Source organism: Astyanax mexicanus, chromosome 23 (assembly GCF_023375975.1).
Source record: "Astyanax mexicanus isolate ESR-SI-001 chromosome 23, AstMex3_surface, whole genome shotgun sequence".
Classification (NCBI taxonomy): Eukaryota; Metazoa; Chordata; class Actinopteri; order Characiformes; family Acestrorhamphidae; genus Astyanax; species Astyanax mexicanus.
The window spans coordinates 1,835,363-1,855,459 of NC_064430.1; the positions used below are offsets into that span (position 1 = coordinate 1,835,363).

General features: G+C 37.5%; 1 protein-coding gene across 1 annotated transcript in view; it reads left to right on the forward strand.

Moving 5' to 3' along the window:
• sin3ab (SIN3 transcription regulator family member Ab) overlaps window positions 1–20,097 on the forward strand; it is a 45,082-nt gene that overhangs the window by 15,387 nt on the left and 9,598 nt on the right. The window contains exons 11-20 of the mRNA XM_049470943.1: window positions 694–904; window positions 2,540–2,656; window positions 3,532–3,770; window positions 4,657–4,840; window positions 6,352–6,931; window positions 7,928–8,097; window positions 9,735–9,908; window positions 11,065–11,157; window positions 13,492–13,586; window positions 19,639–19,840. Coding sequence (XP_049326900.1) covers window positions 694–904; window positions 2,540–2,656; window positions 3,532–3,770; window positions 4,657–4,840; window positions 6,352–6,931; window positions 7,928–8,097; window positions 9,735–9,908; window positions 11,065–11,157; window positions 13,492–13,586; window positions 19,639–19,840 — 2,065 coding nt within the window. The remainder of the gene's footprint in view (window positions 1–693; window positions 905–2,539; window positions 2,657–3,531; window positions 3,771–4,656; window positions 4,841–6,351; window positions 6,932–7,927; window positions 8,098–9,734; window positions 9,909–11,064; window positions 11,158–13,491; window positions 13,587–19,638; window positions 19,841–20,097) is intronic.

Sequence of the window (20,097 nt, forward strand, 5' to 3'; positions counted from 1 at the left end):
AGTACCAAATACCAAATACCAAAATTTTTAGAATTTGTCAAATGGTAAAGTTTGCTGTTGAGAAAAGATTAAATAAAAAATATACCTAATAATGTAACAACAAAAATTTTCGAACAGCAAGTTACAGAATTAAATATTTCCCCTTTTTTTGAAAACAAAAGTGAATTTCATTCAAATACATACGAAATGCAGAGCTAAATTAAATTACTTCATACAACTGCACTTTTTTACAGTATAATTGTAATCAGTTCTGTTTAATCGAATGATTTTCAGCAAATTTGCTGTAAAATATGCTGTATATTATCGCTGTACTGTGTGTAGAAGAGTATATTTTTTAAAATAATTCTCTGTTTCTGATGCGTTTTGTCTCAGAGGGTCAGAATATGTGAAAAATGTTGCCCAGCTCTATTAAAATATGACCAAAACTTTGTGATGTAGGTTTTTTTTTATTAACTATCCACTGGTGTTCATTACAGACTGTAAATATATAGAAAAATGTTTGCTAAATTATCTTAAAATCACTCATATGAGTCATTAAGATAATTTCAATTAAGATAAATTCCAAACCCAGCAAAATCTAAAAACTATTATCCACCACAGCAGCAGCAGCAGCATCATTATGATGAACTTTTTAATTTTTATAAAGACAGATGAATATTTAATGGTGTTTTGCTGTGTAATTATGTCTCTCAGGAAGTTTCCGGAGCTGTTTACCTGGTTTAAGAACTTCCTGGGTTATAAAGAGTGCGCCCACATCGAGAGCTTCCCTAAAGAGCGGGCGACGGAGGGCATCGCCATGGAGATCGACTATTCCTCCTGTAAGAGGCTGGGCTTCAGTTACAGAGCTCTGCCCAAGAGCTTCCAGCAGCCCAAATGCACCGGGAGAACCCCGCTCTGCAAGGAGGTGAGGACCTCCACGCTCATACAGTACACCTTCTCAATTAACGTTATTCTTTATTCCTTTATTTACTGCATTTTTTAGACGATAAGGTGCATTTAAAATCCTTTTATCTTCCTAAATATCTACAGTGCACTTTGTAATTCGGTTCGCCTTATGTCTTCACAGGGTTTCCGCGGGTCCTTACAAAGTCTAAAATTGTCGTAAATTTACTGTAAATTTGCTGTAGGCATTACATTTTCAGACGGTGCGTCTAATGTCGATGGAAAAGTATATACTAATGTTAGCAGAGAGCTAGCTAACGTTACCGGGGAGAGAGTTAGGGCGTTTTCACACCTGTAGTTCGTTTCTCTGGTCCGAATCAGTTGATGAGTTTGTTTATTTCTGTTCGGTCTGGTTTCACATAGGCATAAATGTAAATGCACCAAAATGCGCATCAATAAACCACGCGAGCAGCCTGTGTCCTCTGATTGGTCAGAGCTGTCTGACACGGGAGTACGTTAAATATAAATATATGAAAAAGTAAATACAGCGAGAAGATTTTGTGTTCCAGCGCAAATATCTGTGCTTTAACACTGAACACTGAAACGCTGCACTTTCAAACACAGTGTTTCTACGTGCAGCGCAGATTTATACATAATAAACAGAGTCACGCGGCTGTGAGCAGTGAACGCAGCGCAGACGGAGCGTGCATGGACACAGTGTTTGTTCACAGCTGTGGTAATTAGCGTTATCTGGCTAATATATCAGTTTAAACTGTGCTTGCTTTATCAGCAGTTTAGCTCAAATAAATGGCTTATATTTAATAGCTGGATCCGATCGAGACCGGATCACGTTCAATCAAATTCAGGACACATAATATAAGATGGGTGCTGTAAAATCCTGTGAGCCAACTTCACAATTAACAGACCAAATAGGTCGTTCAGTGAACTTAGAGCAGATTTTAACTACTAATTAGACAGTTTAGGAAAGTTATACATTTTCAATAAAGGTACAATAGAAGATGATAAGAATATCTTTATTAACTTCCTGAACTTTATTCTACTTCCTGAGCAGTTACTGTCTGTGACTAGGCATTTCTTTTGTGTCTCCTCAGCATTTAATTCTGGTGGTTCTTACAGTCCTCTAACAGATTTTATGTGGTACATGGCGATCAGAAATTTTAAAAAAAGTTTTAGTATGACTTTGGTTAGCTTCAAAACTGCTTGATGGATTGTCATTACGGCTACCGTACTCTGGGAGTAATACTTAGCGTGGTGGCCTCTGTTATCGGCCATTTCTGTCAAAACATTAGAAATCTAAGCTTACTATAAATAAACAGAAGCGCTTCTGTTTTCCTTCGATGTAGCCATTTTTAGTAGTGTACTTAGTAGTGTTGCTTAATGCACCTTATAATCCGTTTTGTCTTATGTATGAAAATAGACGCGTTGATTGATATTGTGCCTTATAATCTGAAAAATACATTATTTGTTTTTCTACATTATAGATTAATATTAAAGACATGAAAATGATTATACGGGACACAGGAAGGAAAAGCAGCAACTATTATTCAGTCATTTAAAGTAGTTAAAGTAGTTGTTAATAATTTACTGTAGTAATATTGAGTAAATTGAATTATTGAGTGTTTAAATGTAATTTCAGGTGCTGAATGATACGTGGGTGTCATTTCCCTCCTGGTCTGAAGACTCTACCTTCGTGAGCTCTAAGAAGACTCAGTATGAAGAGCACATATACCGCTGTGAGGACGAGCGCTTCGAGGTAATTTACTAAATAAGGCTGTATTGTTCGATTCGGCCGCCTCATTTTTCAGTTTTTACCTCTGCTTGCTTTATCGTTTCTCATGCTCAGCCTTATTTTAATACCTTGTTACACACTGGCTTTGTTTTATAGCTGAACGATACATGAGCTGTACAGAACTAGAATAGTAATGTAAGATGAGCTAACATTTCTTTGTTTACCAAAAGACTTACTGCATTTCTTTTAGTTAATTTCGCTCACATAGATTACATTAACCCTACTGAGCTACATTTATGATTAAAATAACATACAATAACACTGCTGAGCTATATTTATGTTTAAAGCAACACTTTTGAGCAACATTATGATAAAAAATAACATAAAAATACCCCTGTTGAACTATATTTATGAATAAAACAACACTACTGAGCTACATTTATGATTAAAATTGCACTACTAAGGTACAGTTATAATTAGCAAATCACTGCTGAGCTACATTTAAGATTAAAATAACACTACTGAGCTATGTTTATAATTAAAATAACACTGCTGAGCTACATTTGTGAATAAAATAGTACTACTAAGGTACATTCATAATTAGCAGACCACTGCTAAGCTACATTTATGGTTAAAATAACACTGCTGAGCTAAGTTTATGATTAAAATAACACTACTAAGGCATATTTATGAATAAAATAACACTGCTGAGCTTCATTACAGTAATACAGTAAGTTTTGTAAGTTTAGTTTTTTCATTGAAAAGCAACATAGAAACACATGTAGGCTAATTAATTGTGGGGAAAAGTGGCAAAAAAAAGTAAATGAAAACCTGAAAAAAAAAATAGTTTTCTGTGTTCAGTATTTCAGTAACTAATATCTGTGTGTGTTTCTGTGCAGCTGGACGTGGTGTTGGAGACGAACCTGGCCACGATTCGCGTTCTGGAGACGGTTCAGAAAAGACTCTCTCGGATGTCTGCAGAGGAACAGGCCAAGTTCAGGTTGGACAACACGATGGGAGGATCTTCTGAGGTGATTCACCGTAAAGCCATCCAGAGGATATACGGAGAAAAGGCCGCGGACATCATCGACGGCCTCAAGAGGAATCCTGCCGTGTCTGTACCCATCGTTCTGAAAAGGTGAACCCAGAGTACACAGATAATACAGCGTTACTACTAAAGAAAAATTTACACTGTTCTCATTTCCTATTATATATGGAGATGCAGAGGTTGGACAATGAAACTGAAACCTGTCATCATTTTAGTGTGGGATTTTAGGTTTCATGGCTAAATTGGAGCAGCCTGGTGTTCAATCTTCACTAATTGCACATTGCACCAGTAAGAGCTGTAAGAGTGTGAAGGTTGAATTAGCAGGGTAAGAGCACAGTTCTGCTCTAAATACTGCAATGCTCACAACATTATGGGGGACATACCAGAGTTCAAAAGAGGACAAATTGTTGGTGCACGTCTTGCTGCCGCATCTGTGACCAAGACAGCAAGTCTTTGTGATGCATCAAGAGCCACGGTATCCAGGGTAACGTCAGCATACCACCAAGAAGCACCAACCACATCCAACAGGATTAACTGTGGACACTGTAAGAGGAAGCTGTCTGAAAGGGATGTTCGGGTGCTAACCCGGACTGTATCCAAAAAACATAAAACCACGGCTGATCAAATCACGGCAGAATTCAATGTGCACCTCAACTCTCCTGTTTCCACCAGAACTGTCCATCACCACAATCAATTATTGTGCTCTAAAACCAGGTGTTTCCGTTGAAATATATATATATATATATATATATATATATATATATATATATATATATATATATATATATATATATATATATATATATATATAATATTTAATTCAGTGTTTTGTCATATCGTCAAGCGTATTGTTATCAAGAAAATACCATGAAAAATATCACCCCTACTATTGAGGTGCAGCTTGGTTTATATATTTGGTTTATCTTCGTTCCTGAGCTTTATTTTGTGTAGTAAAACACAGTGTTTATGTTTTCAGGTTGAAAATGAAAGAGGAGGAGTGGCGCGAGGCTCAGAGAGGCTTCAACAAGATCTGGAGGGAGCAGAACGAAAAGTATTACCTCAAGTCTTTAGACCACCAGGGCATTAACTTCAAACAGAACGACACCAAAGTCTTCAGATCCAAGACCCTGCTCAACGAAATCGAGGCTCAGTTTGATGAGGTAACGAAAATCAAGTCGCTTCAGTTTTACATCCCTTTTTTTGTCTCCAAGTAAGAGTTTACACACTCCTCCAAGCTAAATGCAAGCAGCAGCTATCTCTGATTGTCTTTTTGAGTCATATAAAACAGTCAGACTTTAGAAGATAGAACTTTTATCTGAACCCAGATTTGTGTTCTATCTGTGTAGATGGTGCATTTATATTTATAGTTTGAGGAGTAACCAACATAAAAACCAGAAAGCTGTGAGCGTGTATGGGTGGAAAAACAAACCATTGTAAAGTTGAGAGAAGATGGGGGTGGGGGGAACAATCAGAGCCATTAGAGCACCAATATTGGTCATAGCCAGTATAACCGTTAGATATGTCCTGAAGAAGAAAGTCGTCACTGGTGTGCTAAGTAACCGATGTCAGAACAGGTAGACCAAGGAAAACCACAGCAGTTGATAAAACAGGAACATTGTTCAAATCTTTACAAGTTCTGTAAAGCAAGATTCTAAAACATCCCACAAAGGCAAGAGTAAATATATCACAGTGTCCTGTTCACAGAAGACTTAATTAACTAAAGTACAGAAAATTAAAAATGGCTGAAATACGAAAAAAAGATGCAGAGCTTTCAGACCTCAAATAATGCAAAGAAAACATGCATCTTGGCATCATGTTCTCCTCCACCAGTCTTACACACTGCTTTTGGATAACTTTATGCTGCTTTACTCCTGGTGTAAAAATTCAAGCAGTTCAGTTTGGTGGTTCGATGGTTTGTGATCATCCATCTTCCTCTTGATTACATTCCAGAGGTTTTTAATTTGGTAAAATCAAAGAATCTCATCATTTTTAAGTGGTCCCTTGTTTTTTTCCCAAAGCTGTAGATTTCAAACAAGCACGAAATTATGAAATTATGCTTAGATTTTAAAATATATGTATAAATTAGTTTTACTTTATAGAGGTATTTAATTTGCCCATAATCATTGTTACTTTAGGAGCATATCAACCAATCGGAAGAGGCTTTTAGGAAAAAAACTGGTTAATTGAGTAAAAAGGCGGGGCTGAGAGGAGCATGCAGCATTTGGAGCAGTTATACTATAAAATTGCAGTATACTGTGATGATGCTCCGACGATTAGTCGGCATAATCGAAAGTGTCAACTATAAAAATTAGTTGAATTTTATCGTTGATTCATCATTAATGTGGGTTGAATCACAATACTCTCTAATGTGGGGGTTCACACACTCTGCTCAGTCTCCGTGTTTCTAAAAATATGTAACCACACCAGATAAGGGACAAGTCAAAAGAAAGGGACAAAATAAAAAACTCTTCATTTTTAAGTGGTCTTTTTCCCAGAGCTTATATATAAAAACTGAAATGTTGATATTTTGTCTTTTGTTCATCTTTTAATATAAAAACCAAAGGTTTTCAGTCTACAGCAGAAATAAATCTATCAACTTCACTGTTCCAGTACTTTTAGAGGGACTGTATCACTTATATAACACTTATGTCCTTCTTTATAACCCCTTCAGAGACAGGAGCAGGCCTCAGAAGACAACACTGCCCCCCCGGCCGGACCCCACATGACTCTGCCGTACGAAGACGGGCAGATCCTGGAAGATGCGGCGTCTCTGATCATCCATCACGTGAAGAGACAGTCCAGCATCCACAAAGACGACAAGTACAAGATCAAGCAGGTGATCTACCACTTCATTCCCGACATGCTGTTCGCCAAGCGCGGCGAGATGTCCGACGCCGAGGAGGAGGAGGAGGAAGACGAGGAGCCGGAGCCGGAGGACGAAGGAGCCAAGAAGCACAACGGCACCACGCCGACCACGGCCAAGTCCAAGCTGCTGTTCAGCCACACGACGCCGGCGCAGCAGAAGCTCGGCTCCTGCGACGAGGCCTATAACCTGTTCTGCGTCAACAACAACTGGTACATCTTCCTGCGGCTGCACCACATCCTCTGCTCCAGGCTGCTGCGCATCTACGGGCAGGCCGAGAAACAGATCGAGGAGGAAACCCGGGAACCAGAGTGGGAACGCAATGTGCTCGGACTGAAGAGAGAGAAAAACGACAGTCCTGCCGTCCAGCTACGACTGAGGGAACCCAGTAAGCACTTCCTTTTACTTCTTTTTAGGGTGTTCTGATTCTTCTCTTTGTGGGTAGGGCTTCAAAAAATGATCATTTTGTTAATCGACTAATCTGACAATAATTTTTCCGATTAGTCGATGAGTCGACGATTATTTCTGACGTGTCCTCCATCTCTAAAAGCAACAGAAAAACAGCTGAACATGAGATTTATAAATATCCAGATGGTGGAACAGGCACTACTTCGTTTGTTCGTAGTTGAGTAGTTAATCTGATTAGCTTAACTAACCATATAGAAGGGAATAATTAAGTTAAGTAAAGAAAGCTAAGCTAGGTCAACAAAACTGTAATTCTAAAATAATAGTAATAATAATAATTTCAAGTTAAACAAGCGCTGGCTGTTAACCCACACAGAAAACTGATTTTTGGGTGAACAAAGCGCTTCTGTTTATTTACATGTTCTGTTTATTTTTAAGCTTAGATTTTAAAAGCTTCCAGATTTCCACCAAGGTTGGGTGCAGCAGCATTAGCACTAGCAGCTAACCACTAGTAAATTCCGTCTGACAGCCTCTACACTGAGGAACCCTGAGTGTTCCGGTAAGCCACACATAGCTTGTTTAAGGCCCGGTAAACATGCAGACTACAGTTCAATATACTCACCTCTGAGTTGCAAAAAAAGAGCTAGCGCTTAGTTGCTAAGGCTAATGCTATTTAAAAATCCAGATGTTGTTTAAACGTGGAATATACTGATATTAAGTGATTAAATATGTAATCTATTGTGTTTGGGCACTTTTGGAGACACTCCAAAGACTGTGTTAACTGTGTGAGTGAGCCCGTGACCCATCTCCCATTGCATTACAAATGAACGATTAGACGACAATGAAATTTGTAGTCGACAAATTTAAGTAATCGACATTGTTGATTATATTGACTAATCGTTGCAGCCCTGCTGTTTGGATAGAGGGGTAAGGCTTTGTTTTGTTACGCCATGTTTCCTGTCTCTCTCTCACTCTGTAGTGGACATTGATGTTGAGGACTACTACTCTGCTTTTCTGGAAATGGTGCGAAACCTTCTGGACGGGAACATGGAGACATCCCAGTATGAGGACCAGCTGAGGGAGATGTTCACCATCCACGCCTACATTGCCTTCACCATGGACAAGCTCATCCAGAGCATCGTTCGGCAGGTAGGAAGCATTTTGTATTATAGTTGTTTTGAGCACCAATAAATTAGGCAAAGACAAATTTGTGGATGCAGTGGTGTTGCTAAGTGATGGATACAATGTTGCCATGGTTTATAAGATTGACCAATCAGTGGTTTTTGGGCTGATACAGATTGCCAGCTGTCTTTTAGCTCAGTTGGTCAATGCTAGGGGTGTAACGCTACATGTATTCTTTACGAATCATCACAGTAAGGGCGTCACGGTTCGGTTTGCGTAAACGCACACAGAATACACGATACAGGAAGTCTGTAGAAGACTTGTGAAACCAATGAATGTAATGCGGAACTAACAGGAGTGTTGACCTGTCACTGAGCTGAAATCGTGCCCTGCCATGGAAATGAATGGTCGCCAGTTGACCAGTGTGAACGCAGGGTTAGGCGCTTGTACTCCACGTTTTTCCACCAAACATACTGAAAACGTAACAAACCGTAGGATTTATAAAGTGGTGTGAACTGAACTGTGAATTTTCTGTACCGTTACACCTCTAGTCAACACCAGTCGAGGATGCAGCCAGAATCATCTATATTAAACTGCTGTGGAACTGTAAGCACATGCATGTGAAAATAGTGGAGATTAAATGTGGTGTACAGTGTTTGCTGGATTGTGTGGTTAGTGGTGTTTGTTAGCTCTGTTAACAGTGTTGCTGTGCTAATAGCTACTGTATGGGCTGGAAGATGCACTCATTATCACACATTTGCAGAATGTTTCTTCTGCGTCCTACCTACGCTGTAGCCTATGCTGTAGCTCGTGACGTGGCCAGCAGCAGCTGTGATTGGTCCGCCGGGCCTCCTGTTCCTGCCCACACATTCCAGCATTCGCTGTTTAAACTGCAGAGTTATGCAGAGTCGCTTATATGCAAAAATATATACACTCTCCTCTGCGTAGCGCTCTCTTGCTGGATGGTTGCTGTTTATTTATATTTCCTACATAGTAAATGAATAGTGAAGTGATCTATCAGACTATGAAGGAACACATAAGGAATCATGTAGTAGCTTGTAAAAAACAGTGTTAAACAAGCCAAAATACTCTGTGAAGAAGTATGTAGATGCTCTTATCTGGGGAGCTGTTTGTTTACTTGTGGTTTCTGAGGCTGGCAACTCTGATTAACTTGACGGTCCTGATGAGTGCCAGTTCTCTCTCTTAAAGGTATTTGCGGTGATTGCACTTGAGGATACTTTCAAAGTTCTTGAAATGTTTAGGATTGACTGACCTTAGTTCTGCTCATAATCTGGATTCGAACATTTCAAATGTTCACTATTCACTGTATACCTGTAACTCTACCTCTTCACTACTTTACTTTAACTGATGCTCTCAAACACTTTATTAAGAGACAAGAAATTCAAGTAATTAACTCTTGATGAGTTCAGCACAGCTGTTAACTGAAAGCCTGAATTCCAGGAGACTCTACCTCATAAAGCTATAAAAAGATGAAATATTCTGGTTTGTTTAAAACTCCAGACTTTTGATCAGTGTCCTCCTGTGTCCTTCAATGTACTGCCAAAAACCACTGAGTACTCACTGTTCTGCTGCTGTCGTCCTCACTGTCCCGTCTCTCTGACCTGTCCTTTGTCTTCTTTTCTGCTTTTCTGTTTCTCCTGCAGCTCCAGCACATCGTGAGCGATGAGATCTGTGTTCAGGTGACAGATCTTTACCTCAGCGAATGTGCCAATAAAGCCACCGGCGGAACCACGTCCACTCAGGCGTCGAGGAGCAGCGCGGAGACGGCCTACCAGCGCAAAGCCGAGCAGCTAATGTCAGACGAGAACTGCTTTAAGGTACGACGTCCTGCAGATGACTGGATTCTCCTGAGCTTTTCTCTCAGTCATCAGACTTCAGAACTTTGGAAAGCTGGTGCAGAAGCTTCCTGATATGCATTTAAACTGGTGCTGTACGATACTGGAAAAAAAAATACGTTGCAAATGTTCTTTTTTTCGACGATATATAGCGCGATATTAAACAATGCAGGGCCCATGACATCACCAGCCCCGCCCCCACCCGTGCGCTGTCTCGCATCGGGACCAATCAGGAGCTGAGTTAGCTCTTTGCAAAAATTTTAATAGATTTAAACAATTACAATAGATAGCCCTAGCCCTAGTCTTTTTAAGCAGCAATGATTGAGGTTTTGTTAATAATAGGAGTGGAACAATATGTTGATATTGTGATATAACCTTTTGTTGCAATTGTTTCGCATCTTATATCGTATCTTATCTGATACGTTGCGTCAAATATGGACATTTTTATAGAAACATAGATGCTCAATATAGGTAGAGCATCTGTGTGTGTGATTGGTTTCAGTCAAAATTACTTGAAACATTTTCCTCCCTTGGCTTACGCCCACTGGCTCTCTTGGCTGCACTAGTGCGATTGCGACCTCTGGTGTTAAAGCAATGCAACTACATAACATTTCACAAACAGAACATGAAATCATATGTTCCCATGATGAACATTGTCAAATTTCTCTGTAACATTTTATAATAATCTAATCATTAATATATCATTAACTAATAATGATTAATAACTATTATCTTTCACATTTTAAGGAACTAAAAAGCTGCTAACATATCATTAGTTATAATGAAAGTTATTATAAAGTATTTCTTATTTTTCCATTGCAATGCATCATGCGTTTAATACACTCATTTTACTTAATATACTGTCTGATAACTGGATAACATACTTATCGCTTTAGGCCTGATAGGCTGGTAGAGTGTGGGTGGTGAATGGTGGCTCTAGAGGAAAGTGTTTCTGTTATTTTGGTCAGTTTTAGGATTTCCAGTGAATTAGTTTGATCACGTTTCCTGCTTTCCAATTAAAGTGGATGAATGGCTGCATCCGTTCAGCAGCTGAAGGTGCTGCTTTCAGCAGTAATGGCTGCATTCCTCACTGTCACTCTGTGCTAATGGGCTGTGTGTTTGTGTTCTCTCTCTGCAGCTTCAGTTCCAGAAGAGTAAGGGCAGTGTGCAGCTGACCATGGAGCTGCTGGACACGGAGGAGGAGAACTCGGACGAGCCCGTGGAGGCAGAGGTACAGAATCTGTCCTCTCTCTGTTTAAAAAACTGAATAAAAGATCTTACTTAGCCTCCTGCACCAGGTTATAGTTAAGATTCATTTATAGTTAATGAAAATTTAGAATACTTTTGTTTGTATTTTTTTATTTAATTATTTCTGTAAATATATATACTTTCAAACTCCTCGATAATACTTCATTATACACTTACTGGCCTAAAAAAAGATTAATGAATAATTATGTTATATATAATATGTGTATATATATTTGTGTATATATAATGAGAAATGAGAAGCTACTCCCTGCATCAGTTAGGGTTAAATAACTTGTTTCCAGATGAAACACAATTTTTTATTATTATTATTATTTTTTTTTTTTCCAGGAATATTCTACTGCCACAAAATTTATTATTTAGTATAAATATGTGCTTTTGTTCATTTATTAGAAACAAAAAAATCTATAAACTATATTAAGTGCAAAGAAATAAAAAAAAACATGTCATGCGTGTATGCATGCAATATCAAAATATGAACTATTATTTGTTGTGTCAAATATGTTACCAATATTATTATTGCTCATGGTATGATATGGCACACTCCTAGTGGAAAGACACATTATGTGGTGATAAGAGCTTTTCTTAAAGCTACACAGCTGTTTAGTCCATTTAGTCGCTTCAGTTCTCTTCACTGCATTATTTGAGTGGTAAAGCTCTTACTTTCACTATTAAACAACATATTCCTAAGTTCTAGTGCTGTTTATTTGTACGAATTTCACCAAATGTTTAAGTGATCATGCGCTGATCACCATTATTCAAGATTCCTTAGAAGATCATGTTCTCCTCTATTGTCCTTCCACTGTTTAATAATGTGTTGGACGCTTCTTAACCTGATTTTAGTAGTTTCAAGTACAACCTTCTGTTGTTTTTTAAGTGGCATGTACCACCAATCCCCAGTAGAGGGCCTGGACTGTCCAGAATCCCCAGCAATAATCAACACAGACCCCAGTCAAACCACAGCTCTCTGTCGCACCTTTGTAGAGGGGTGACCGGTAACCGTGGATAAAAAAACAAAAAAGAGAACACAAAAAAAGAGATTTCAAAAGAAAGCCAGAAAACAAGATTTCAAAAATAGAAAAGCTTCACAAAAGAAAGAAGAGATCTTAAAAGAAAGCTACAAAAAACAAAAGATCTCAGAAAATGACCACAGGATTAGTCTGTCATTCCACATGCTTGTTTTTAACAGATGAGAAGCTACTCCCTGCATCAGGTAGTTTTAAATAGATGAAACATATTAATCACACATGCGGTATTTTATTTTATTTTTTATAATTGTTTTGTTAATATCGATATTTTCTTGTGTCGACCAAAATGTATTGTGATATATAAATATTTGTCGATGTGGCCGAGCACTTTTTGAGCAGCTCTCAGTCTGCTGCTGTGCTCCAGTCATCTGAGTAAAACTGTGTGGATCGGTGCCCGAGGTCCAGTGTGTGGTTCCTCTGAATAGGAGCTGATTTCTGACAGCAGGTGTGTACGTCCTGTTGGCAGTGATGCTAAAAGAGAATAATGAGGAGCACGCTGTGACTCCAGCTCTCAGTATAGCCAATAAATACCTCAAACCACATCCGAGCCTCTAGTGGCTCAACAGTGAGTTCAGCATGTAAATCACAAGCACGAACACATAAATCTGTGAAAGACTGTGTCTTTCATATAGGATCTTTTTATTAGAGTTTTGTAGGTAAGTCTATTTAAAAATGAGGACACCTTGTTAAAATTAAGAAGACAACCTTCAGTATTAAATGAAACTAAGGGCTCTTAGTGCTGCTGATACTGTGAACAGAGAATCGCAAGTTTGCTACTTCTAAAGCATCAGCAGCCGGAGTCTGAGGGAGAGAGTACAGTAGGTCATGCTGCTTCTCCATCAGCAGCCAGAGTCTGAGAGAGAGAGAGAGAGAGAGTACAGTAGGTCATGCTGCTTCTCAGCCAGAGTCTGAGAAAGCTCTGGAAAAAAATTGCTATTTATAGGTATATAGTGAAGTAAAATTAAAAAATATTCTATAAACTACAGACATTTGTCCCAAATAAAAATATTGTCATATAGAGCATTTATTTGCAGAAAAGAGAATTTTGAGAAATGGCTGAAATAACTAAAAAGATGCAGAGCTTTCAGACAAGTTCAAGAAAACAAGTTCATATTCATGAAGTTTTATAAGTTCAGGGATCAATATGTGGTGGAATAACCCTGTTGGTTTTTAATCACAGTTTTTTTCATGCATCTTGGCATCATGTTCTCCTCCACCAGTCTTGCACACTGCTTTTGGATAACTTTATGCCGCTTCTGTTTTTCTCACAGCGCTGGTCGGACTACGTGGAGCGGTACCTGAACACGGACGCGGCGTCTATGGAGCTGAGGGAGCACCTCTCCCAGAAGCCAGTGTTCCTGCCCAGGTGAGGCTCGGCCCCGCCCCGTCACCTGAGCCCTGAGCCTGCCACGGCTCCTATACCCCAGCCCTGCCCCGCCCCCACCTCCGGCGGGGCTGCGTACCTTCAGCCTGATAGAGATAGATAAACCCAAACGTCTCAAACATCTGCCGTCAGTCAATTTACCGCTCTGAGGGACGTACAGTACAGTACAGTACAGTGTGGTGCCATAGTATTTCAAACCCAGCATTCAATTCACCAGTGTTCTTGTGAACAGATCCGTGTGAGAGGGTTTAGATACGGCATCGGGCGTAACGCAGGAACTCCGGTAGTCCTGCCTGCTGTAGGGGGAAGAATATTCGTCTCTCACTCTATATTTTTTGTAATCACCTCACTTACTGTGCGTATTCACCACCCACACGAGGACCCGCCCCCTTTTTTCCTCTCTTCCTGCGACTGCACTTTACCGAAGATTTCTTTGATTATCGATTATCGAGCGCGGGAGCCGATAGGCTGTTTGTTTTTTGGCTTTTTTGCTCAGGGGACGCTGCAGAACATTCATAATGTCGGTGGTGTATGCTTTATTTCCTGCATTGTAAGTACAGTACTATATATATTGTGTTTAGAGTTTAGAGTGCTATTTATTTAAGATGTTTTTGCTTTCGGTAACACGTCCTCCTATGAATCCTGTGTTCATAGTGATAAACATAATTAGGAGTGCATTTAAAATGCGTTATATTGTGTCATATGCTTGTGCTATAACATGTTATGCTCGTGTTATGCATGTTATGTATGAAGCTATAAGTGCTTCTGGGTTATTATGCAAGCTTACGACGTCATTTTAAGATTTGTATTCATAAACAAAAACATCTTATAAGGATTGTTATAAGCTTATAAGTCAAAAGTAATTATAATAACTTTCATAACATGTATGAATAATATGTAATATAGTACAGTATTAAGTTTTGTCATAAAGATAGGTGTAATAATAATGCCTTATAATATCTGTTCATAAGGACATAGCACATACTAATATAAGGCATTATGAAGCTTCATGAAGTATGTCTTAATCTAAAGAGACATTATTGTGCAATCATAAGCTCACTATTAAGTACTTAGCAACATACATAACAGGCATAACATGTTACGAAGTAAGCATAGTTCTCTTTATAAAGCCTTGTATCATGATTGCCTTACATTAGTATGTACACAGTCTTTTATGAACAGGTATAATGAGGCATTATTACCATTACCTGTCTTTATTAAGAGACTTACTCCTGAACTGTATTACATGTCATCAGAGTCACTGTAATTACTTATGACTTGTTATACAAGCTTATGACAATCATTGCAAGATGATTGTAAGACAATATGCATGTTATATAAGGCATTAAATGGCATACATAACATACCCTTAAAATAGTGAGTCATAAGACTGTATCATAGCCAGTTACTAATGATTAAGCACTTAGCAACATACATAACATTCATAACATGTTCTAAAGTAGATGTATGTCTCTTTATAAAGCCTTACATCGTACATGTCTTATGGTTTTGCAATAAACAGATACTATAAGGCATTATTATTATTATTATTACACCGGTCTTTATGAAAAGACTTACTCCTGTACTGTATTACATGTTATGAATGTCGCTGTAATTACTTGTTATACAAGCTTATGGTATGGTATGTATGCTAAATAATGTGTTGAATGACATACATAAAATGACCTTAACCTTAAACTAATGATTGTTATAAGCTTGTATGATAACCAATCACTAATAAGTAAGTACTTAGCAACATGCACAACATGTATAACATACATAACATGTTCTCAACTAAAGTCTCTTTATAAAGCCTTATATCATAAATTTATTTTATTTTAACATGCACAGTGTTCTTACAATGAGCGCAGGGCTTTATCATGCCTTTCTTTATAAAATCACATGCTTAGGTTTTATCACATAATCTCACTGTTATTATTACATATGTTATAAGCTTTAATGATATAATATTTCATAGTACTCGTAGTACAAGTATACAGATGTTATGAGGCATTATGACACTGTGTATTTTATGTTGCGTTATTTTATGTACTTCCCTGTTATTATATTGTATTTTGAGATAATATAATGCATTTTAAATGCATGCATTATAATGCATTATGAATACAGGATTCATAGGACGTGTTTAACTTTCTTTCTCAACAATATGAAAAATGAATCGTGAGTTTTTTTTAGATTAAAAAAGTGAAATGCCATGCTGAGTTTTTCTCAGTTATTTCTCAGTTGTTCTGACTGCCTCTGTTACTGCGATTGTGATTTATTACCCCATGAAACGACTGAGATAACTGAGAAAACAGGTAGTGCGTACAGCTGATGCTTATTTTAACCTTTAATCTTTGTACTTCTTATGTAATTATGAGAAATATTATTATATTTTATACCCCCTGACTCTCTTAATCGGGACTTTTGTCAGAGATATGATGATCTGTTCATGTTCCTCTTTTTTTCGGTTTGAGGAGTTAAAATGATTTTTTTGCATTGAGATTATACAGTATGAATAGGTTAATTCTATGAAACATAGCAGAAAATAGTAGACTACTCCTTTTAGAAGACTTTAAATTGGATTTTTTTTGTAAAGAATATCATGTGAACAATAGAAATTCTGATAAATAATCTATATTTCTGGCTGATAACTCCAGATTAAGTCCCCGTTGTCTCTGCTGTCCGTGCTGTTGTGTTGACAGTAATGACTTTTCTGTACTTTTTTCTGGACGTGCTTTTGATCTTGATCATTGTGTAGATGCCTGACATGTTCCTATAAATGATTTTATGGTCTTTATTAAGATGTAATGAGTGTTAGATGTTCCTCCACACTGTGTATGACCTATTTCAGAGCTCCACTGCTCTCCGAGCGCTGAGTTTTCTCTCGGAGGGCTGCAGTGGACAGCAGTCGTAGCTCGCCCTGCTCTGTTAAACCCGTACACCTGTATTACAGATGAGGGGAGGGGCGGGGCTTGTCAATAAAATGCTGGTCTGAATTGTATCCTCAAATATGTTCGTGTATTTCTTTCCCCCCTACAAACGTCCTGGCACTACTTGCACCACTTGCATGGGAGGATGTTTCTGTGGCTTGTTTCATCAGTTTATTATTATTATTATTATTATTATTTTTTGTTAACGCTTTCTATGAACCCTGTATTCATAATGTATTATAAATGCATTAATAATGCGTAATACCTTATAATGACTGTAATAAGCCTGTATAATAACTCATAAGTACTTACAGCGGCATTAAACTTAACTTAACGCATTATAAGCTACAAGTATAAGGGTTTATAAAGAAAGAGCTTATAATGCCTTATAATATATGTTCATAAGAACATTGTACAGTCTAGTGTTGTAATGCACTATAACACTATTGACTAATAGTTGGTATACAGTCATTACTGTCAAGACATTATAGTGAGGCATATGAAAACTCACTTTACTTAAAGTCAGTAACGACTGTACATAAGGCTTCATAATGTGTTACGCACTTATATAAAAGCTTAATTTGAGGAATCATAGCTGGATATTATAATGCATTATACCAACATATACAAAATATGTTATAGTGCATTACAACACTACATTGTACAATGTTCTTATGAACAGATATTATAAGGCATTATAAGCCCTTTCTTTATAAACCCTTATACTTGTAGTTTATAATGCGTTATGAATGTCGCTTTATGAGTTATTATACAGACTTATCACAGTCATTATAAGGTATAATGCGTGTCATATAATGCATTATAAGTGCATGTGTAATACATTATGAATACAGGGTTCATAGGAAGCATTACTTAGTTTTTATTTTATTTTTTGCATGCATGTCTCAGTGTGTATTACACATATAAGTAAGCGTAGCATTATGACAACCTCCTTGTTTCTAAACCCCTTTCTTGTCCCTGTGTCTCTTTCTCTGCATACTTTTTTTTTAATTATCATCCTCCTTTTGTTTGTATCTGGGTCTATTTAGAACTGGATTCTGTTCACACCTGCCAATAATATGCGTTTTGTCTCTGGATCAAATTAGACCAGATTCTGTTCACACTTGTCAATAACAATGCTTTTTAAAATAGATCCAGATATGAAACGCATGTTGTTGGATCTAGTCCAGATATAGTTTAGATACAAAATGCATGTTATTAGCAGATGTGAACAGAATTCAGTGTAATTTGTGGCAGATACAAAACATGTTATTGGCAGGTGTAAACCAAATCTGGTCTGAGTAGATCCAGATACAGAGCACATGATATAGGCAGGTGTGAACAGAATTTAGTTTAACTAGATCCGGATACAGAACACATGATATTGGCAGGTGTAAATAGACTCCAGTCAAATTAGATCCAGATACAACTTGATAAAAAAAAAAAAAAAAAAAAACGCATATTATTGGCAGGTGTAAACAGAATCCAGTCCTTGTAGATTTTAATACAAAACATGTTATTGGAATGTTTAAACAGAATTCACATTAATTTGTCCCAGATACAAAACATGTTATTGGCGGGTGTGAACAGAATTTGGTCTAGGTAGATCCAGATGCAAAACTCATGTTGTAAGATCTAATCCAGATAAAGTCCAGATACAAAATAAATGTTGTTTGCAGGTGTAAACAGAATTTAGTTTAACTAGATCCAGATATGAAATGCATGTTATTGGCAGGTGTAAACAGAATTTGGTCTAGGTGGATTAAGATACAAAATGCATATTGTTGGCATGTGTAATCAGAATCTGATGTAAGTAGATTCATATGCAAAACATTTTTAGCAGGTGTGAACAGAATTCAGTTTAACTAGATCCAAATACAAAATGCATGTTATTAACAGGTGTGAACAGAATTTAGTTTAACTAGATCCACTTACAAAACAAATAATATTTTTCAGGTGTAAACAGAATCTAGTCAAATTAGATACAGCTACAAATACAGCTTGATTGGATCCAGATACAAAACACATGTTCATTAGCATTAGCAGGTGTAAATAGAATCTGGTCTAATTTGATTTAGACAGATTTAAATTCAAAATGTATGTTATACGATAGTGTGAAGAGATTCGGGTCTAATTTGATTCATATATAAAATGCATGTTATTGGCAAGTGTAAAGAGAGAATCTTCACATACTTCACATACTAAATACATTTTATTAACAGGTGTGAACAGAATCGGGTCTGATTTAATACAGATACAGAGTGCATGTTTTTTGCAGTTGTGAACATGTAGTAAATGTACCGGGTTTTTGCTTTTTGTTTCTTTTTGTTTAATTGTTCTGTGCATCTCATCATGGGTGTGTGATTGGGCTGTTTAGACTATTAACCCAGTTCTTATTTTATATGCATTTTTTTTATTTTATTTTATTTATTTTTTTTTACTTTTTTTGCTTTTTGAAGAAAACAACGATAATGCAACCAAAAATAACGATCCGAACAAGGTTTTTTTTTTTTTCGTGCATGATGTTTGAACTGTTTTGAACTGCTGATATCAAAGTGAGATCAAAGTGAGGACCCGTATCCTGGCTTTTTTTAACTGTCATTTCTTATTCTTTACTGAGAATTGGGCTAGTGTGCACCTCTATTTCTGTAAAGTGGAGCCCTGAATACAAAATATGATTCATGGCTTCAGTCCCCGCTCTCTCGCCTGTAAGCTGTGCGGTAAGTACATCTCTAATTTTAGTCTTTTTTGTTTGAAGCGGGGAAATTTTTCTATTGATTTATTAAATTATTTTTTATATGCATCTTTTTACTTTCTGAAAATCTGGATTTTTGATGTATGTGAGAAATCAGAATGTGTTTTTGAAGGGGAATCTCTCCGGCAGTTGCAGGTGCACTGTAGACAGTAGCCTTTGCACGGTCCCTGTTCTTCTGATCGATTGATTGATTGATTGATTGTTTTTTTTTCCCCTTTCTGATCACACTGAGACGCTGAGGCTTGGTATGTGGGTTAAGGTGATCTGCTGGAATACATGCCGCAGGTATAAACCGTACAGGTGTCTGATTTCTGCGTTAACGTGGCGTTCCCGTTCTGTTTGTAAGGAACCTGCGGCGGATCAGGAAGTGCCAACGAGGACAGGAAGTACAGGTGAGGGAGGCGAAGGAAGCGGTGAAGAAATCCGCCGACTCTGCAGACGAACCGAAGGTGGAGTGCATGTTCAAACTCAACTCCTATAAGATGGTGTACGTCATCAAATCCGAGGATTACATGTACCGACGCACCGCGCTCTCCAGAGCACATCAGGTACGTGAAGCAGTTGATGAAGTTGAGTAATAAGCGTAAAATCGCCAAATTTGTATAAAAAAAAAACAAAAAACAAAAAAAAAAAACCTGATACGCCACATATCGATAATGATATCAAAACGAAACTATACGATCGTGACAATATGATATATCGCAATATCAATATATTCCTATACGCATACGCATCCTATATACACCTACTCAGTATTACACAAATCCAGATTAATTTTGTTTAACTAAATTAAAAATCAGAATTT